The following is a 20,898-nucleotide window of genomic DNA, read 5'->3' on the forward strand; positions in this document are numbered from 1 at the left end:
AGTGAATTCGATCGAAAATAGCAACTGTGGGTAGATTTGGCGCCTTAATTTGCCAGAGATAAAGATGATGATGTGGTTGGGTCTACAAAATGCGCTTCCGACAAATGCCTTCCGATTCAAGCGTCATTTAACTGATTCGGACAGATGTTCGAGATGCAATGCAGATCTGGAAACAATGGAGCATTGTCTTAGGGATTGTGAGAAATCAAGATGCATTTGGCAAATGTTGGATCCTTTGCTTATTGATTCATTTGAAGGTACTCCCTTGGAATTTTGGATTCGCAAGGTCATGCCGGGCAATGAGGCAATTGTAGGGGCGGGTCTTTGGTGGGTGTGGAGGCATCGTTGCAATGATATTTTTAATAATGCAGATTAGTGGTCAAACTATAAGGTTGTTGCTATGGCTCGGATTACTGCTAATGATTTAAGAAAGTATGCCAGTACCAAGTGTATAACTTTCAAGGATCGAAAGAGGTGGAAACCTCCAACAGGTGACACTTTTAAAGTTAATTGTGATGCGAGTCTGTTTTCTGATTGGAACCTAGCAGGAATTGGTTGTGTTATTAGAGATTTTAATGGGCATTGGATTTCGGGTTGTTCTAGTAGCTATCCTCCGAGGCCTATCGTCAGATGTGAGCTTTTTGCTGTTTGGAGGGGTTTGATTTTAGCTTAGGATTATGGCTTGAGAGATATTGTGTGCGAAACAGATTCTCTTGACATTTTACACATTTTAAAAAATCCGGCAAATGGGATAAATTGTGATGTGGTTGATATTCTTCAGAACATACAGGAGCTTCTATCAAGACCTTGGGTTGTGGATTTTGAATGAATTACCCGTGATGCTAACGCTGTGGCAGATTGGTTGGCGAGATATGCGGTCAAGACCAATTCAACTCATGTTATTTGGTCGGAACCTTGTGATGAGTTTCAGCATCTTATGCTTGTTGATTTAGGATAATCCTTTTTTTTTGTTTCTTTTTGTTTAGTCACCAAAAAAAATAAATAATAAAAACTAATTGTATTACAACACTAACAATACGTACCCAAATGTCTGAAAAGAAATGTTTCAAAAATCAAAATCACAGGAATTTACACAGTACCATTGAATCCCCTTCATAAGAACAATGCAGCATCTCCTCAGTTTGGAAGGGCAGGTGGCCGTGGTTGCATTGATCGATGAATGCCATTCCGAGGATTGTGGCCACTCCGGGTGCATTTGCACCCTAAACGAGAATTGACAAGGGGTACAATATTTATACTTTTATTTTATATAATTCTCTTTTTTATGTACTCTCATTTTTAAAGTCAAATTCATCCGTACTCTCATTTTATATACTTTAGTTTTATATTTATTTTTTAATATTAATATAATTTACTTTTATATTTAAAAATATTAATTTTAAAATATTTATTTCACATTTTTTAAATGTTATCTTATTTAACAAAATAAATAAAATAATTTGTTATATTAAATAAAAATATAATTTTAAAATCTAAAATAATTAGAAATATATTTTACAAACAAACTAACTAAACATATCTTTATATAAACAATAAAGCATTTATAATCGATGGAATCGCACTTAACGAATTCTCTCGATTGGCGAACTCCTCTAAACGACGACTGAACGGCAAACTCCCGAACCGCCATGCCCGCATAAATTATTTTATTTATTTTGTTAAATAAGATACGATTATGGCATTTAAAAACACAATATAAAGGATTATTTTACAATAAAATATATCTAAAATTAATATTTTTAAATACAAATAATTTATATTAATGTTAGAAAATAAATATAAGTTACAAATATAAAATAAATAAAATATACAAAATGAGAGTAAGCGTAAATTTAACTTTAGAGATGGAAGTATAAAAAAAAAGATTATATTGAATAAGAGTATAAATAAATTTTTATATTGGTCTTTATACCCTTGTCAATTTTATTCATATTCTTTTCTTCGAATTAAATGAAAAACACCAAAACATATAACAACCAAAAAATAAATAATATACTAGTAGAAAAATTATCATATTCTCATAAAATGGAAAATATATCATCACAAAATTGTAAAAAAATATAAAAAATATTAAAAATAAAAAGTAGCTTGAAATAAAATGACTATACCCAAAAAAAATAAAACTCAAATCTCATACTATTTAATATTCCAATTTAATGTTCAATCAATCATGTTTTCATACTTTATTTTCATTTTCATCAAAAATAAAAATGAAGAGGCTTGTTATACATACAAGTCTTTTTGGCTTACAAGTCTTACAAGTCCAATAAAACACACGCATTACACTTAATTAACGCATTACACACTTCCACATTCAAGAGTAAATAAAACGCACATTATTCAACAACTTCCTGTTTCTAAAGCGCGCTACTCACCATGCATTATGAACGACTCTTCTTCTTCTTCCTCCATGAAAATAATTTTCTTGCCAAATTTAAAGATAATGGAACTTCAGAAATACACCCAAACGATTACAGAAATACACCCCCAACGATTACAGAAATACACCCAAACGGTTACAGGAATTCACCCAAACGGTTACAGAAATACACCAAAAAAATTACAGAAATACACCCAAAGGATTACAAAAATACACCCAAAAGATTTAAAAAATACACCCAAAATTCTTTGAAGTACACCTTATGCATATTTCAAAACTCTTTCTCTTTCTCCTCCTCATCTTCTGCTGCTTCTTCTTCTTCAAAAACGATTTCAGAGCTTGATGTAAAAAAAATGAAAATCGAGAATAACGAAGAAAGAAAACAGAGAGAAAAGCACGTAAATGAAGAAGAAGAACAGAAAGAGGAAGAAAGAAGAAGAAGAAGGAGAAAGAGAAGGCAAAAAACGAAAGAAAAGAAAAAGAGGAAGAGGAAGAAGAACGTGCAAGAAGAAGAAGAACGAGAAAGAGAAAGCAAGAAACGAAAGAAAAGAGAAGAAGAAGAGGAAGAGAAAGAAGAACGTGCAGCAAGAAGAAGAAGAATGAGAAAGAGAAGGTAAGAAACAAAAGAAAAGAAGAAGAAGAGGAAGAGGAAGAAGAAGAAGAACGTAGACCTTACATCGGGTTTATTCGTTAATTAACTTGTAAAGCATACAAGCCCTAATGACTTGTATGCATAGCTTTTCTCAAAAGAAAAATGCCCAAATTAATAAGATATTTTTTGTATTTTTAATAATAAAAATTTCAATTTATAATTTAACATATGTCTTAAGTATTATTTGAATGTAAAAAAAAATAAAAAAAATTAAATTTTTTGGTGCATTGTATTGCGTTTTTTATATTATACATAGAATAAGTTTATAATTTGCTAATTTTTTATCAATTTTTTTTGCATGGTTTAGGAAAAATTTTTGACATAGATTTCACATCATTTTTTTTTCTCTTTCATCCAATTTCTCTTCTCATTCAATTAAAGAAAAACTTTTTTTATTTTTATTTTATTTTTATTTTTTTCTCTGTCAGATTCTTTTGAATCAAACATAATGTTAAAATATAAGATAGATAAATTCTAAAATATAATAAAAATGATAAACTTATATCTAATACAAAAGATAAATATTTACGTACAGTTGTATTTATATAAAATTTATAATTAAAAATTATTAAATAATAATATAATTAAATTTATTAAATTATTTAATAATTTTTAAATATCAACTTTATACGAAAATAACGAATTTTCATCGGTAAAAAAAAATCTTATTAGTGATTAGACATTAATTAGGGGCAGCGTGTCCCTCGCAGTATCTAACTATCCATAATACAATTGTGACTTTACCAAATCAAAAAATGTCCCGGCTGCCAGAGTTGACCATAATATTATTAGGCATGTTTGACTTAAGAAATTTCTGATGATAAAACATATGAGTAAATGAGTAATTAACATCGCTTTTCTTGAACCTCAATCACTTAACTCCGTAACTATATTATATGATACTTTCTAGTTTCTACATATAACCTTATCACATGCTGCACTTTACCCTTCAACTCAGATTAGTCTCTTCTTAATTAGGTTAATGTCATAGGCAATGACGAAATCGCATGCTTAATTTGTAACAATCTCATACTTAAAAATAATAATAATAAATAAATAAATAAAGTTCAAGTGAATTTTCATATAGATATATAATTATATAGATATAGATTTGTGACGATAAGTCCAAGATTTAATTATGTTATTAGTGAATTTAATCAAAGGATTTTTTTACCTATTATTATTTGTTCGTAATTATATATTTATTATATCTAAAATTACTCAATTATTTTAACAATAATTGATAAATATTAAATAAGATAATTTTAAACTATTTAAGTTGATTTTTTATTGTTTCTAAAATAGTATTATATTTTTATATACTAAGAAGAGTGATTTTTTATTGACACTAATTTATTATGACCTCATGTTTAAAGAAATGAAAGAAAATTGAGAAAAAAAAAAACTAAATAAGTGATTATAAAGTAATATTGAATAACAAAATTACTTGATAAACAAAAATGTGAAATCTCTAATAAGTGTAATGGCTTTATTTAATCAATATTATTGTTTAAATTTAACAACTTAAGTTCACTATATATGTTTATAATAAATTAATAACAAGTATAGTTTTTTATTGAATGCGAGTTTACCGTAACGTTTGACCTAATTAACAACCAGATAAATTTATCTTTTCACCGCGTTGAGAATCCAAAAATTTCCAACAGTTTTAATCATTTATAACTAATTCTGATTCTTCTAGATAGTACCTAAAATAGTAAAATTTGTAGTAATCATAAATACTAATCTTATGCGTTGTATTAGAGAGAGAGACATGAAGAAAGACTTGAAAAAATAAATTAAAAAAAAATCTAGAAGTCTTTGTTGGGCGTTATAAAGTTCCAACTTCTAATCTATTTGTCTTCACTCAACATAGTAGACAAGTATTGGTCAAAAAAATAACACATTTCCTCCTCTTTATTCTTTTCTCCCTAAAATATATTTTAAACCTTTTGTTTTTGTATCTCAATTCAATTCACACACACACATATATATATGCTCCTTGATTTTCTCTAAGAAACCCATAGTTTTGGAAGAATCTTGGAAAGAAGCATAAGAGATGGGTTTTTCAAAAGAAGAGAAATCAAAGAGGGTATTGAGGGTTGTGAAGACACTTTTCTTTTTAATCACAATGATTATGTCATTGCTTCTCATCTCTGCTCCCACCATTCTTGTTATTGCCGATGCTCTGCTTCCCTCTGCTCTTCTCTCTGTTTTTTCCTCTTCGTCATTGTTGTCGCCGCCATCATCTATCAAAACAGCTCTGTTTTCTCATCTTCAAAATTACGACTTTCGATACTCCCTCGTCGATATCCCCCTCTTATCCATCGCTCGATCTCTCGTTATCTTCTGTAAGTAATTATGATGCATAAATACCATAGTTTTTTAAACAAAAAGCAAAGAAAAATATATACTTTGTTTTCCTCTGTTTCTTAATGTTATGCTCTGTTTTCCTCTGTTTTTGTCCCCTGTTTTTTTTCAGGTGTTTATAGCTTATGTGATGGGCCAAGGCTTTCAAATGGTCCATATTTGGGTGTAACAACGGTGTGTTCGGTGTTTTCTTTGATGTTTGTGTCATTGAAAGCTGTTTACATATTTGGGAGTGGAACAACAGCAGCAACAAAAGAGTATTATCATGTTAGAAGCTCCGAAATAGCTTTATTTGTGTGTTCTTATGTTTTTGCTGTGGGGCATGTTGTTGTTGCATACAGAACAAGTTGCAGAGAGAGAAGGAAGCTATTGGTCTACAAAATTGACATTGAAGCTGTAAGTCTTTCATTCTCAATTTCTATTCCATTTGGCATCAACATCAATTTACTTAAAAAAAAAGTTATTTTGAAAAGAGATGAGTCAATTAAGTGTTTGTATTTTTCTATTTTTTAACTCATTAGTTGTTTAAGTGCAACTCCCTAAGAAATTAGTTGTTTTAAAACAAATTGATATCTATTTAAAGGATTTAATCATATAGTATCACACCAACAAAAGTACCATTAATCTGAAATATATATATATATATATATAGTGACAATGATTTTGTAATTTGTTTTATATAAAATTGAACTCTTCTTTTATTAGTCATGAAAATATCATTATCCATTGAAAATGGAAATATACACACGTTTTTAAACTAAATTTAAGAGGAAATGGGTTATGGGGTCCCACTTAGGTACAATAAAACACCAATGAAACTTCCTTGTATGATCTTAGTGCCATAGGTGTGGTTGAGTATATTCCAATAAAAAACGATGTTTTTAATTTTTGCTTGCTTGTGGTGGTGCACCATTAAGTTTTCTTTGAATTCTTCAACCCTAAAATTCAAATTCAATATTATACTTAGCTTTAACAAATAACAAAATATCTCTATTAATAACTTTTCAATTCAGCTACATAGTGCTGGTGAGAAATTACAAAGGGTAGGCATAGTGGAAATGTTAGACTCCTGGTCAAACCATTTACCAATTTAATTTTAATCTTCCAGATGGTCAAACCTTGCCCTTTTTTAATCAATTTTTCTATAATTTATTAAACATTTTATTTTATTTTTTTGGTGTGTCTAGAAACATGCATGTTCTTAAATAAATGATAACTGAATCATGGAATGTAAAACCTAGTCTCACTCAAACTCACATGTGAATCATGATATATTTCCATGTTACAAAATTATGGAACGTGCATAGCACCGCCCTAAAATTATGGCTAGAACCGACCATAGTTAATTTATGAATATTTTAGGCATCTATGATCATGTGCCAATATATTTGCAAATCATGTTCCACTTCTTTTGATGTTGAATCCAAATTCTTTCTTAGCATGAAACTCATCATCATAGCAATAACCAGAATATCATAACTGCCCATCAGCAATAATTCTTAAATCTTAGGTTTCTCTCGCTAAATCCGAGGCAATCATCAAATCATTTCGCACCTCAGCCCATACTTACATGATTAATAATTAATTATTTAATGCAGAAAGAATGATATTGAATTTTTTTTTTAGTGGTCAAGTAAGAATATTAAATTATAAATACCTTAGCTATATACTTCGTACCGAGATTAAAAGTGAAAATATTTTCAGCATGCAATATATTAGAAACATTAAAAGATTATTTATCTTTTATAAAAGTTTAACATTTTAGATTTTGAATAGGTATTCTTAAAGACAGATATATGGGTACCTAAATGTGTGTGCTAATATTTTAAAAATAATATGTCTAGTGTATTTTAAAATAGTTATAACAAACAAATTTTGAAATTTTTTAATATTTTTAGTGTATCAATATTTGAAAATTACTTGTTTAAAATCTTTAAAATTTTCTTTGGTTAAACAAATTAAGAAGAAAAAAAAAGAAAAAGATAATTAACCGAGTCAGTAATACCACATATCTAGTAAATATTATTATTTTAGATAAGTATTTAATTAGTAATAATTTGTACATATATTTACAAAAATTTGCTCATATAAAATATATAATTTACATATATATTTAATTACTAGTGTTTATATACATAAGTTAACATAAATTATATTTATATTTATCAGAATTTATATACATAAATTAATAAATTTTATCTATTAAAAAAATTAATATTTATACTGATTAATATTGACCAAAATTATTAAAATTACTGGCTCTCAAAATTTTCTGTTCTGTTAACCAAATTGTGTTTATGATATATGTTTGCAGATTTCAGCTTGTAAAAATGGGTATTCTCGGTATCCAAAGAAGATTCTTGTAGAAGAGAGAGTCAAATGAACCTTTGCCAACGTTACTTAGTAATAGTTATTTCCAAATCTAACGTAGATTTTGCGCTAACATGGTACCCCATTTCCTTCCAAGGTAATTTACCATTTTCAGCTGTATTTGTCTGCCGTAAAATAAAATTTAAAATTTTTAAATAATAACCACTAAATGGCTTTGTTATTCTCCTTGTACAGGGAATTATCATCCAGAAAAATCCAATAGTGACCTTGACACGGAGCACTGAATAGAGATCACATAGGAGGATGGATGTATATACATGTATAGAATAGAATAGGGGCACCCTTTTCATGGTTTTCCATGCTAATTCAATTAATTTTTATAGTAATACCCCGCTTCTGTTCAAGCCTTCAAGGTGCTTGAATGATGGGATGCTTTTAACATTTTTTTCTCAAAAAAAGAAAAGAAAAAAAAAAGATAGTGTTCATGTAATATAAAATTTCGGTTACGGATGATGTCATCATGATGGCAAGGATTTGCCTTATGATAAGTGCATGTAGATGAAGAGATAAAATTATATATGTATATATATCAAATTCCTTTGGTCTGAGTTTAAATTTTATTTTTTGTTGGGCACTTAAATGCAGAAATTTGATTTTTTTAGGAATATTTTGTTGGAATAAATTAATCTCAATAACCCAGATCATTCATATTGAATCACCAAAAATATAACACAATGCGAAAGCGTACTTGAATTCATAAGAGTCAGAAATTGATAAAATAATTTGGAGCTTGTAGTTCTTTCGATCTTCCTCAACCAAAGCCTTCTGTATTCCTAGGTGGCTGAACTGCAACTCTTTTGATGGAGAAAGAGTAACAAAGGCGGCTTTTTGGTATATTGGGGACCGAAACCCTGAAGGTCTATTTATATTTGAACATGACACCCATTAAACCCTTAAACCCAAATAAAATAGTATCTAAAGCCTAAAAGATAATATATCTAAAATCCAAAAAGATAATTATCTAAGGAACAAAAATAATATCCGATTTTATTCTCATTTAATTCCAAATCAAAAGTAATAATGACTTATTCAATTAGCATTTATAACAATAAATGAGATCATCATTATATAAGTCATTTAATTTGAAATAGCATAATTTGTGATTATAATTAATATATGTATTGCCCACAAATAAATTAGGAAATCAAAATAATTTTCTAACAATCTCCCACTTGGGCTATACATATATTATTTCTTGACATAATCACATCTTATAAACTTTATGCGCGTATCTGAATGCTATTTCTCTCATTACTTTAACAATCTAGTCTGTCGCATACATTAGATATAGAACTACCGCAGCTTTTATCACATTAAATGCCGTGACTAAACCACGCCAATCACCATCCTAATATACTTAACGACATAGATCAAATTTGGATGAGTAATATGGAAATTACATGCCAAGTGATCTCATGCATGTCTATTTCCAGTTGGTCCAACTTTATTGAGATCAAACACAATACAAATATTGCAAAATGAACATTTCATATAACATGAAATAAACCATCAACTTAATTCTACAGAAAAATAACTCAATATCTGTCATAGGACATATAGCATAAAATAAACTCCCACTAAACTAACTCATCACAAATGTTGACACTCATCCGAGCAGTGTGCTCATGAAAGATTTTGGGGGGTCAATCCCTTGGTTATTGAGTCTGCTAGCATATACTCTATTCCTGTATGTCCTATGAAAATCTGTTTTTCTTAAACTTTCTCCTTGACAACTAAGAACTTGATGTCTGTATGCTTCGATTTTGTCAAGCTTTTATTATTGTTGGAGTATAATACTGCTGACTTATTATCACAAAATATCTTTAATGCCCTTTCAATGTCATCTACTATATGAAGCTCAATGACAAAGTTTCGCAGCCATATGTCATGAAATCGGAATCAGAGTACCTAATGATCTCCAAAATTGTCTGATCTCCGATAAGCAAGCATGTAATCCTTTGTTCTCTTTAGATAACGCATTACGCGTTTAATAGCTATCCAATGATCTATGCCTGGATTGCTCAAGTATTTACCCAACACTCTCATTATAAATGATATATCGGGACTTGTGCAGACTTGAGCATACATTAAGCTCCCTAGTGCTGATGCATAAGGTTTATCATGCATTGCTGTCCTCTCAAGATCATTTTTAGGGCATTGCTTGAGACTGAACTTGTCTCCTTTAGTTACGGGTGTGTCCATTGGTCTACATCTTTCCATGCCATGTCTACTTAAAATCTTTTTGATATAGTTCTTTTGTGATCATCCAAGAATACCTTGAGAGCGATCTCTTAGTATCTCGATTCCTAATACAAAAGAGACATCACCAAATTCTTTCATTTCGAATTTGTTCGATAGAAATTTCTTAGTTTCATGTAACAAGCCTATATCGTTACTGGCAAGTAGAACGTCATCAACATGTAAGACCAAAAAGATGCATTTACTCCCACTGAACTTGCGATATACACATTTATCTATAATATTTACCTCAAAACCATATGAGGTAATAACTTGATGAAACTCGTGATACCATTAACGGGAAGCTTGTTTGAGATCATAGATGGATTTTCTCTTTTCTCTATTGGATCTCCTTAATGACACTTCTTGAGGTTGTTGAGCTTGCTGTATGGATTGGGATTGAGGAGGATTCTCATTATTTTTCTGTGCTGCAGCAGTATCTTGAGCAACAACGATATTCTCATTGTTCTCTTGTACTGTAACTGGATCTACAGTAGGATTCTCATTGTGCTCTTGTACTATAACTCTGTCTTGAACAATAATAGGTACAAAGACCTGATCATTGTCAGTTACAAAATCCTCATCAAAAGCAACATTCCTAATATTTCCTTCCCCCCAAACTCAACATCCTCAAGAAATCTCGCATTTCCCGTTTCGAAAATAGACCTTAATGCAAGATTGTAAAACTTGTACCCCCGTGAACGCTCAGCGTAACCAACAAAGTAGCAATTAATTGTCCTTGAGTCCAATTTTCTTTCATGCGACCTATAAGGCTGCGCCTCAGTTGGACATCCCCAAATATACAAATGCTTTATACTGGGTCTTTTCCCAGTCCAAATTTTATTTGGGGTTTTGTTAACTGCTTTGTTTGGCACCCTAATAAGGATGTACACTGCGGTCTTTAAGGCTTCTCCCCAGAGTGATTCAGGCAAGAAAGAATGACTAATCATACTTCTCACCATGTCCTTAAGAGTTTGGTTCCTTCGCTCTACAACACTATTCATGCTAGATTTGTCTGACATGGTGTATTGCGGAACAATACCGCACTCCTCTAGGAAAAGAGCAAAAGGCCCAGGACGTTGCTCACCTGAACCGTTATATCTTCCGTAGTATTCACCACCACGATCAGATTTGACAGCTTTAATTTTTTTTCCAAATTGAAGTTCAACTTCAGCTTTGAAAGACTTGAAAACATCCAAGACTTGGGACTTTTCAAGAATTAAATATAGATACCCATAACGAGAGTAATCATTTATGAACGTAATAAAGTACCGTTGTCCATTCCAAGAGACAGTAGGGAATGGGCCACATATATCAGTATGTATCAGTTCTAAGACATCTTTAGCTCTCTCGGCACCTAATTTCCTTTTATTTGTTGTTTTCCCCCTTTATGCACTCAATACAGACTTCAAAGTCCGCCAAATTTAGAGGTCCAAAAATTCCATCCGACACAAGCCTCTAAATTCTCTGTTTAGAGATGTGACATAGGCATTTGTACCATAATGATGCCGAATTTTCATTTAGTTTTAACAAATTAAGAAAAAGAAAAAAAAAAGGTAATTAACCAAGTCAGTAATACTACATAGCTAGTATATATTATTATTTTAAATAAATATTTAATTAGTAATAATTTGTACATATATTTACAAGAATTTGCTCATATAAAATATATAATTTACATATATATTTAATTACTAGTGTTTATATACATAAGTTAACATAAATTATATTTATATTTATCAGAATTTATATACATAAATTAATAAAATTTATTTATTAAAAAAATTAATATTTGCACTGATTAATATTGACCAAAATTATTAAAATTACTGGCTCTCAAAATTTTCTGTTCTGTTAACCAAATTGTGTTTATGATATATCTTTGCAGATTTCAGCTTGTAAAAATGGGTATTCTCGGTATCCAAAGAAGATTCTTGTAGAAGAGAGAGTCAAATGAACCTTTGCTAACGTTACTTACTAATAGTTATTTCCAAATCTAACGTAGATTTTGCGCTAACATGGTACCTCATTTCCTACCAAGGTAATTTACCATTTTCAGCTGTATTTGTCTGCCGTAAAATAAAATTTAAATTTTTTAAACAATAACCACTAAATGCCTTTGTTATTCTCCTTGTACAGGGAATTATCATCCAGAAAAATCCAATAGTGACCTTGACACGGAGCACTGAATAGAGATCACATAGGAGGATTGATGTATATACATGTATAGAATAGAATAGGGGCACCCTTTTCATGGTTTTCCATGCTAATTCAATTAATTTTTATAGTAATACCCCGCTTCTGTTCAAGCCTTCAAGGTGCTTGAATGATGGGATGCTTTTAACATTTTTTTTCTCAAAAAAAAAGAAAAAAATAAGAAAGATAGAGTTCATGTAATATAAATTTTCAGTTACGGATGATGTCATCATGATGGCAAGGATTTGCCTTATGATAAGTGTATGTAGATGATGAGATAAAATTATATATGTATATATATCAAATGGATCCCGCTAGAGAGATAATGGACTATTTGTACAATGTGTACAATGGCTATTGAGTTATGAAATGAACATCCCCTATACTATTTAGAATAACCATCCGAGTACAAGGGATAATAAACATCTTTAATACCATGTCATGATACCACTCATCCCAAAAGCTTTAATCGATAAAAAAATGTAACACTAATAATTATATCTCTAATACTCCATAAACTTCTATTGTACACATTGTATAAATATTTCATTGGCTCCTCATACTTTCCCATATCAAATTCCTTTGGTTTGAGTTTAAATTTTATTTTTTGTTGGGCACTTAAATGCAGGAATTTGATTTTTTTAGGAGTATTTAAATTAATATTTTTAATTTTAAATTATTTATGTTTCTCTTTAAAAAATTTTAATTGGGTAATCTATCAAGATTATTACTTCTACTATGTCATATATGTGAAAAAAAATTCAGGATCAGGGAATTCATAACAAAAACAAAAAAATATGGTATTGGAGTATTTGTCTTATATGCACAAATAAAATTAAGATAGATTTTTACTCAAAATAAAACAGAACCTAAAAGAAAAGAATTGAAGAAGTCAAAAACAAAAAATTTACATTGTGATTTAATTTTATTTAGATTCGATCTTTATGAAAATAATACATCAATAAAAAGTTAGTTCAAAAAGTTAAATATAATCTATATATGGATAAAAGAAAAGCTCAAAAATCTTTTTTCTTTGTTCTAAAATGTTCATTTAAAAAAAAAAAAAGGTTATAAAGTAATAAAAATGGATTGAAATTTATACATTAATTTATTTTTGTGATCTTTTGTGAACCATAAGCATCAAAAGATGCATGTACGACTCTTAAAAAATAAAATCTTATCTTAATCAATCGACTTTATAGAGACATTTCTTTTCTTAAGTCAAGAGACTGATAATAAAATATCGAATCAACTTATTGACCTTATAATATATCTTAATATAGAGGACAAAAACAAAAATTTATATCTGTTTATAAATTTTTGAGTGGATAAATACTCGAAATAGCAATTTATGATACTATTAAATTTATAGTATCTCACTATATGGAGAGTATGCATGGGACTAGCTGCTCCAATGGAATAGAACATTCCCTCACACTTGGTGTCAACGAGTGCTTTAAAAAAAAAAAAAACATTATGCCTGCCAAGGAACTATTATGTAATAATACCATGGCACTTTGAGTTTGATATTAATTTTTTTTCAAAAGTTATTTGATTTTGTATCGATAGAGTAGTATGAAAAATTTGTAGTTGTTATTTCATATGATCTATTGAAAGTCTATTATAGTCTCACAAATTATTTAGTTTTTTGTTTTTACACCAGAAATATTTAAACAATATGTATATTATGTAAGAATATATATATATATATATATATATTCTAACTATTTGAATAAAAAAAAACATTTTGGGACTGATGAACAACAAACAAAATAATAATAAAGTAATGGAACATAGTATTTTATAAATACTTCAAACAAAAAAGAAAGAATGGTTATTGAATCTTCTTAACCCAACATATCAAATACTAACCCATCATAAATTAGACCTCTATTTAAGGGGTTGTTATGATCAATGAGTTATTACATACATGATGAAGTATTTAACTCAGGATACTCATCACTTAAATAGATTACTGATTTAACTATTAGATTAATCTAAGTAGGTTTATTATTAGTAAGATTTATCCGATTTTTTTTTGGTCATATATACACCCATTCACACACAATGTATGGCTCTTTAATCATCATAGCAGAAAGTGGAGCCTGGTGTGGCACTTTTAGAGACAAAACCAAATTTTTTTTTTCTTTGGTGTACTAGAGACAAACAACTTTGTCATTGGAATACTACAGCCTTAGCCATTTATCAGAGTTCAGATTGTTTGATTTTCATTAGAGAAATGGAAACAAAACATGGGCCAAAGATGTACCTTATATAGAAGAACATGGATCAAAGCCTAACTCAAACAGGAAGGCTCAAGACTAATAATATTGGGCTTGATTTTATTTATAGTCCCTTTCAAAATGCTTTGCATAGTTCATAGTTGTATTGCTTGCTTTCCTAATCAGATGACATCTTTGGCATTTGGATTACCTTAGTGAAACTCCAAAACTAAGTTACAAGATTAATGTTTCTTCTTGAATCCATGATTTTGATAAATTTTTTACGGAAAACCAAACATGTTCATAGAAATGGAGGCCAATTATATTCATGATATTTTCTTTTGAGGATTGATTTAAGAATTAAGAGAGATGTTATTTGTGAATATGAGCATCTTTGAAAGAATTTGGAAGAACTAATTAATATCATATATATTTATAAAAGGATGATGCATTTAATTTGATCTCTTTACCTTACATCCTTTCTCCCATTACACTTAACCCTAAAATATGACATCCCTATAACCGAAAAAAAAAAAGAAAAAAGAAATTACCATCATATATGAACATCTAAACTATAGGGGATATAATAATCTTATCTTATTAATTATAATGGACATTAATAAAACTGACCAAACTCATCATCTACATTATCTGCTTCAAATCCTCCTTTTGAGATTCTTCTATGTTGTTCTCTCATCATCATTGTGATTTACATAGTTTATTGTAATCCTCTCTACGCTTCACTATGATAGGGTACCTCTTCTGTGTCCTAGTTGTTGGAAAAAACACCAACTTATCTTCCTCTGCAGGGTACCAACTGTTTTACATTGTTTAAACAACATTAGCCATTGCATCCAATAAGAAAAACATGTTCCTTAATCACACAATAAACATGCTACAAATCATGATTATGCAATGTGTTTTAGGTACATACCTGTATTGGGTTACCATGCGATGAAGGAAGACGGATAGCAGCACTCTGGCTAGCTCGTAGCCAGGGCACCGCCGTGGCCCTCCGCCAAACGGAGTATATACATTTGTAGGGCATGTTACTTCCGTGTTACTCTGCATTGTTTGAATTAATTAGTTTCTTTAATGTTAAAAATACGAACATCAAACCAACTCACTCTTCTCTAAAGGATGGGGATCCGACACGTCCGTGTTTTAGAGAAGAGTGAATACATGTAAGGTAGGGAGAGTATTAGCCTATTAGGTACCTGCCATCTCCATGGATTGAAGGTGCGAGCATCTTTGAAATGATCTGGGTTTAGATGCACAGCACGAAATGATGCAAAGACCTTCCATCCCTTAGGAATAGTGTAACCTATTAAAATATTTGAAGCATTGATTAACTAACTTTGATATGCCTATTATCCACAACAATATGCTATTTGATTAACCATAATGCTAGTGAGACAAAAAAAAATGCTAGAATTTATCTTATTTAATGTTCATTAATTGTTGTTAGAATTAATAAATAATAAATAAAAAAATTCTGTTTTTGTCTATTTTTTTGTTTGTTACCAAATATTTCCGTTACTAATAATACCTTTGATGTTAATGTCTGTCATTGCTCTCCTAAATATCCCACCAATTATGTTTCCCACACGCAAAGTCTCGTTCACAACCTACATATATATTACACAAAAAAGAGTTTATGAGCTAATAAAATAACTAACGTAAGTAAAATTTGACAGATTATTAATTTGAAGTGTCTTCTTACGCATTGGGTAAATGCCATTGACTTATAATCTGACCACTCCAATGCTGCCTCTGAGTTACTCTTCTTTGACCGAATTTGATCATGTTCCTCCTGTAAAAATAAAATTCTAACATTATTGATCACATCAAAGGTCTATCATGCTCTTGTGTCACACATGCATAGACGGGTCAAAATGTCAAAGCACCAAACTCTGAATCAGGAACTGACATCATTTGACTTTGTAATGTGTTACTTTGGCCATGCCTTGATGGCTTCATGATTGATACTTTTGCAAACATATTGCTCAAATTTCATAGATTTAGTTAGATTTTTTTGCTTTTTGCCATGTTACATTGAAGGTTAAGAATTAATTCGTTACAGATTGAAACTCTATTAAAAGTTTGTTGTTTACCAATGGATTACTACTGCATACACAATACGTGATTTAAATTTCTAAATTTATTTAAACCGTGTCCATTATTATGAATTTATGTCGTATAATATTAAAAATTTTTTAATGTTCTTGAAATATCGGTGTACTAATGATTTTAACCATTAATTTTAATTAATATATATTACATATTTTTTTATAATTAAGATCAACGATTAAAAATATTGAAATATTGTTATTCTAAAAACATTTAAAATTCTTCCTATAATATGAAGTCTATCTAAAACATTAGCAAAATCCTGTTACTTAATGAGAAATTATTATGAATAGGTTTTTCTTTGAAATAGAGTGATTTGTCCAAAACTTGACAACCTACCCTGTTGTCTTCTTTCAAAGTTGCTCTGTTCAAACCAATGCATGACTTTCAAGTTTTCAACCGCATTAATTAACTTGGGTGAACACGCTTTTACCATGCATAAAACAACAAAACTAACCATCAAGTATTTGGAATATTACTTGAAGTGTATGTTAATATTAATCACAACAAAAATATAAGAAAGAAGATATGCAAACATCTTAAGACTTTATGTTGATGTGTACCTTGAGTTGTGCTAAGGCTAGAGGAGTCTCCGTGAGGAACTTGACGGCCAGAGTCATTATCGTGGAGGTGGTTTCGTAGCCGGCGACAAGCAATGCCACCATGAAATCCACTATTTGCTCGTCGGAAAAGCGGTTGCCGGAGCCTAACAGTGCCCCCAGCATATCATTCTTTTTTCCCTCCTCTGTTTCACTTTCTTTTCTCCTCTCCCTCACTATCAACGTTAGTGCCTCCGCCACCTTCCTTCTTGCCTATACATACAATAATATACATCAATTAATTTTTTTTCAAAGTTAAGAGTGAGATTCCAACCCGAAACTCTAGGTGAGAAAGATAGACTATGTTATTTGAACTATAATTCGTTGGCAATTTACAGCAATTAATTAATTAATAATCAATAATTAATTTAATAATTCAATGTTAACCACAACCCATAGCATAACAAAACAAAAGAAGGTAGTTGAATTCTAAATTTTAAAAATTGTATATCTTAAAATATATTTGATTTGTATTTTCATTTTTTATTATTATTACTAGTGTTTGATTTTAAAATTTTGTAAAAAAAAGAAAAAGAAAAACAACACAATCAATAAAATTATATTTCTGTTTTTACCTTCTACTTTCCTTTTTTTTTACAAAATTCTAAAATAAAAATAAAAATAAAAATAAAATCTAATTTTCATAATAAAATATATTCATAAGTAACATTTCTTAAGATGTAATATAAAACTGAATCTATATCTTATCAAACTGTGAATATTAATTATTATGTGAGTATGATATCTTATAATAAATAACTAGCGTTTGTTAGAAGAATAAAAATGATGAATTGAACAATAATAACAATAATGAAAATGCATGTACCTTGATGGCTCTGCGGTAAGTAGTAGAGAAGAGAGGAAAAGGGAGAGTGAAGAATCCTTCAATCACAAGAACATACTCTTTCCTTAGATTTTCAGTCCATTCTCCGGGATCAAAGCTCATAAGCTGCTTCACTGTCAACTCAAATGTTATCTGCACCCAATAATTAATTAACTAATTAATTAACCATAAGGTAAAAATAAAATAAAATAAAATAAAAGTAGTCCTGTACTAGTATTTGATGATGGTAATTAATTAAGTATGATAACATGTCAAACATATAACAACAAATTCGTACATGGGCATGCTAAACCTATATGCCTATAATTTTATTTTATTGTATATAGGGAATGATTATTATTCTTATGCAGCCGTAAAAACTTTTGGTAAACGTGGGGACTTGTAAGCTAGGAATTCGACACATTACACAAAGCATCGAATCTTTATTCACCAAACCTCTCATTTTCACTTCCATCACGTAAATTACAGTCACATTTTTACATCGTCCCAACTTCATGTAATAAACTTATTAAAGAACAAAATAGGTTTTTTTTTTAAGTTTAGTTTAAATATTTTTCTAAGGATATAAAAATAAACAGATTTTTTAAGTTTTTAGACAGTGAACTTAGAATTAAAAAAAATAAAAACAAAATGGTAATTGTGAGGTGCAAATTAAAGAGGCTGGTCCACCACTTCTTCCCCAATATGATGATGGCAAGTGAGGTAGACTCGAGCTATCCATGGCCTATTTGACACACTGATATGATTTTTGGGAAAGTTGACTCAAGTGAGAAAAATGTATTTTAGTATAAAAAAATTAAAGCAAAAATAGATTGGTCACGGTATAAAGAAAAAGAAAGAAAAGAAAAAAAAAAGCTTATATACACCATTATTACTTTGAGTAACACTTTACTCAATCATAGCTTCTATATGTCAATGCAATGTTTTTTACTTTTAGAAGTCAAATATTATATATTAACAAAAGAATCTCTAGTGAAAAAAAAAATATTTAGGACAAATAAAATTAAAAATAAATATTTGATTAACTTATTTTTTCAATCACTTTATCATAAGGATTTAGCTAATTTAACTAACCTATGTCTTAAAAATGTATTTTAAAAATATAATAATAAATTCTTATAATATTTTTTATATATTTAATATATTAAAAATATAAATATTTATTTTTTTAATAATTTTTATAAAATATTTTTTATAGCATTCTTAATCAATTTATATCTTTAAAATATAAGTTTGCAAAATCCTTGCAATAATAGAATAGAGCTAGAAACTTTATAGTAAAAAAATGAGTATCTTAATAACTTATGCATGTCGAAAGGAGTAAGGTTGTGATAGTATAGATGAGACTATAAGTTGTATAAAAGGTGGATCCTAATATTGTTTCGTAACATGGTATGATTTAGTGAATGAAAAAAAAAAACGATATTTTAATTAACATTATAGTAAAAAACAGCATAAAAAAATTACTATTTGCGCATAAAAACTTAATCATCCAATCAAATATAATATTATTTTATACAGATAATTAATATAGTTATTAATTTTTAATGCACACGTAATATGATGGCCTAGAAGGGGATTGAATAGCTGAAATTACCTTTTTGGCCTCCTCCATGAGAAGAACCCGGTCGGACCAGGAATCCAAGTTGAGACGTATAAGTCGGTCAATATCAAGAAGAAGATGATCCTTGATAATGGAAGAGTTAGCGAAGCTAGCAGTGAGTGAATGCATTCTCTTATGAAGTGCACCTTTCATCAACAGCAACGAGTGTTTCCCCAAGAGATTCGATATCGAGCCGGGGTAGCTGCAATCGAAAAGCTTCCCTTCGTTCAGAAGAAAAAACCGGTTCGTTTCCGGATCAGCCGAAAAAACCGTCGGTTCGCCGAACACGTGCGTTGTGAAGATCGGACCGTACCGGTTCACTCGCTGGTCTATGAACGGTTCGGGATTGTCGCTCTTGTAGGCGGAGATTAGCTGTATGGTTTCGCCGACAAAGGGGAGACCTAGGCTCCCCGGGGGTAGGCGGTGGTTGCGGTGGCGGTGTTTGCGGCGGAGGAGGATCCCGGCGGCGAGTGTTATGATAGCAAAAAAGAGGAAGATAATAGAAGCAGCCATGTATGATTGGTTTGAATGAATATGAAAAGGAGAGTGGAATTAATAAGTGGAAATAAGATAAGAGACTTGATAGTCAATAGAGTGGTATATATACATCTTATTACAGTTTTGTGTGCGTGTGTGTATATATATAGTGTTAAAAATAAAATAAAATAAAAAAGAAGAAGAAGAATTAGTAGTACTATGGTGTGAGTGAGTAATAGTGTTGTGGTTGTGGAGTTTATGTGATAGTAATATGTGTATTTAATATTAGAGAGGGAAGGGGGTGATGGTTTCAAGAAAAGGGGCATTAATGGAGGGGGAGGGGGGGAGGATGTGGGGAGAAACGATTAAATGTGGGATATTTTTGGTATCTGACATCATTTTTACCCTTCCTTCCATCAATTTTTATTGTGTGTTTTTCTCATTAGTAACTAGTAAAAAAGAGTAAATGCTCTGCTTGCTTGGTAAAATTTTCCACTTGCTTTTAATTCAAGGGTTTAACTAAAATTTATTTTTAAAATATATAATCAAATTATTAACTAAAATAATTTTATAAAAAATATAAAACTTAAATATTTTTTTGTATATTTATTAAAGTAAGATATTTAAAATTTTTATTACAAATAATCTTAACTTATCTCTTTAAAATACATGTTAGTCAAGCTCTTAATTTAATTCTTGATTATTTAAAATAAATTGATTTAAAATGGTTACTCAGAATATATTTTTTTAAAAGATGGTAGTTAAGATATTAATA

General features: G+C 29.8%; 2 protein-coding genes across 2 annotated transcripts; one reads left to right on the plus strand and one right to left on the minus strand.

The window, feature by feature from the left end:
* The first annotated feature begins 4,929 nt into the window (after positions 1-4,929).
* Positions 4,930-8,369, plus strand: LOC130940288 (uncharacterized). The gene is made up of 4 exons (XM_057868392.1): positions 4,930-5,404; positions 5,536-5,819; positions 7,738-7,890; positions 7,989-8,369. Exons 1-3 carry the CDS (start codon positions 5,113-5,115, stop codon positions 7,804-7,806), a joined length of 645 nt encoding a protein of 214 aa, XP_057724375.1. The 5' UTR covers positions 4,930-5,112; the 3' UTR covers positions 7,807-7,890; positions 7,989-8,369.
* Positions 8,370-14,916: 6,547 nt separating this feature from the next.
* LOC130941592 (3beta,22alpha-dihydroxysteroid 3-dehydrogenase-like) lies at positions 14,917-20,437 on the minus strand. Its single transcript, XM_057870152.1, has 8 exons — positions 19,641-20,437; positions 18,026-18,175; positions 17,164-17,412; positions 16,194-16,283; positions 16,020-16,098; positions 15,688-15,794; positions 15,405-15,535; positions 14,917-15,287 (listed from the first exon to the last, which is right to left on the minus strand). The coding sequence occupies exons 1-8, from the start codon at positions 20,157-20,159 to the stop codon at positions 15,170-15,172; spliced, it is 1,443 nt and encodes a 480-aa protein (XP_057726135.1). The 5' UTR covers positions 20,160-20,437; the 3' UTR covers positions 14,917-15,169.
* Positions 20,438-20,898: the final 461 nt, after the last annotated feature.

The sequence above is a fragment of the Arachis stenosperma genome, chromosome 7 (assembly GCF_014773155.1).
Source record: "Arachis stenosperma cultivar V10309 chromosome 7, arast.V10309.gnm1.PFL2, whole genome shotgun sequence".
Lineage (NCBI taxonomy): Eukaryota > Viridiplantae > Streptophyta > Magnoliopsida > Fabales > Fabaceae > Arachis > Arachis stenosperma.

What these genes read in the sequence shown, in the direction of transcription:
- LOC130940288 (XM_057868392.1), top strand. Translation starts at nt 5,113, where the DNA reads ATGGGTTTTTCAAAAGAAGAGAAATCAAAGAGGGTATTGAGGGTTGTG. An exon ending in TCGATCTCTCGTTATCTTCT is followed by an intron (nt 5,405 to 5,535) that starts GTAAGTAATTAT and finishes GTTTTTTTTCAG; the next exon opens with GTGTTTATAGCTTATGTGAT. An exon ending in ACAAAATTGACATTGAAGCT is followed by an intron (nt 5,820 to 7,737) that starts GTAAGTCTTTCA and finishes ATATGTTTGCAG; the next exon opens with ATTTCAGCTTGTAAAAATGG.
- LOC130941592 (XM_057870152.1), bottom strand. Translation starts at nt 20,159, where the DNA reads ATGGCTGCTTCTATTATCTTCCTCTTTTTTGCTATCATAACACTCGCC. An exon ending in GACAGACATTAACATCAAAG is followed by an intron (nt 15,795 to 16,019) that starts GTATTATTAGTA and finishes ATATTTTAATAG; the next exon opens with GTTACACTATTCCTAAGGGA. An exon ending in CGCATGGTAACCCAATACAG is followed by an intron (nt 15,288 to 15,404) that starts GTATGTACCTAA and finishes AATGTAAAACAG; the next exon opens with TTGGTACCCTGCAGAGGAAG.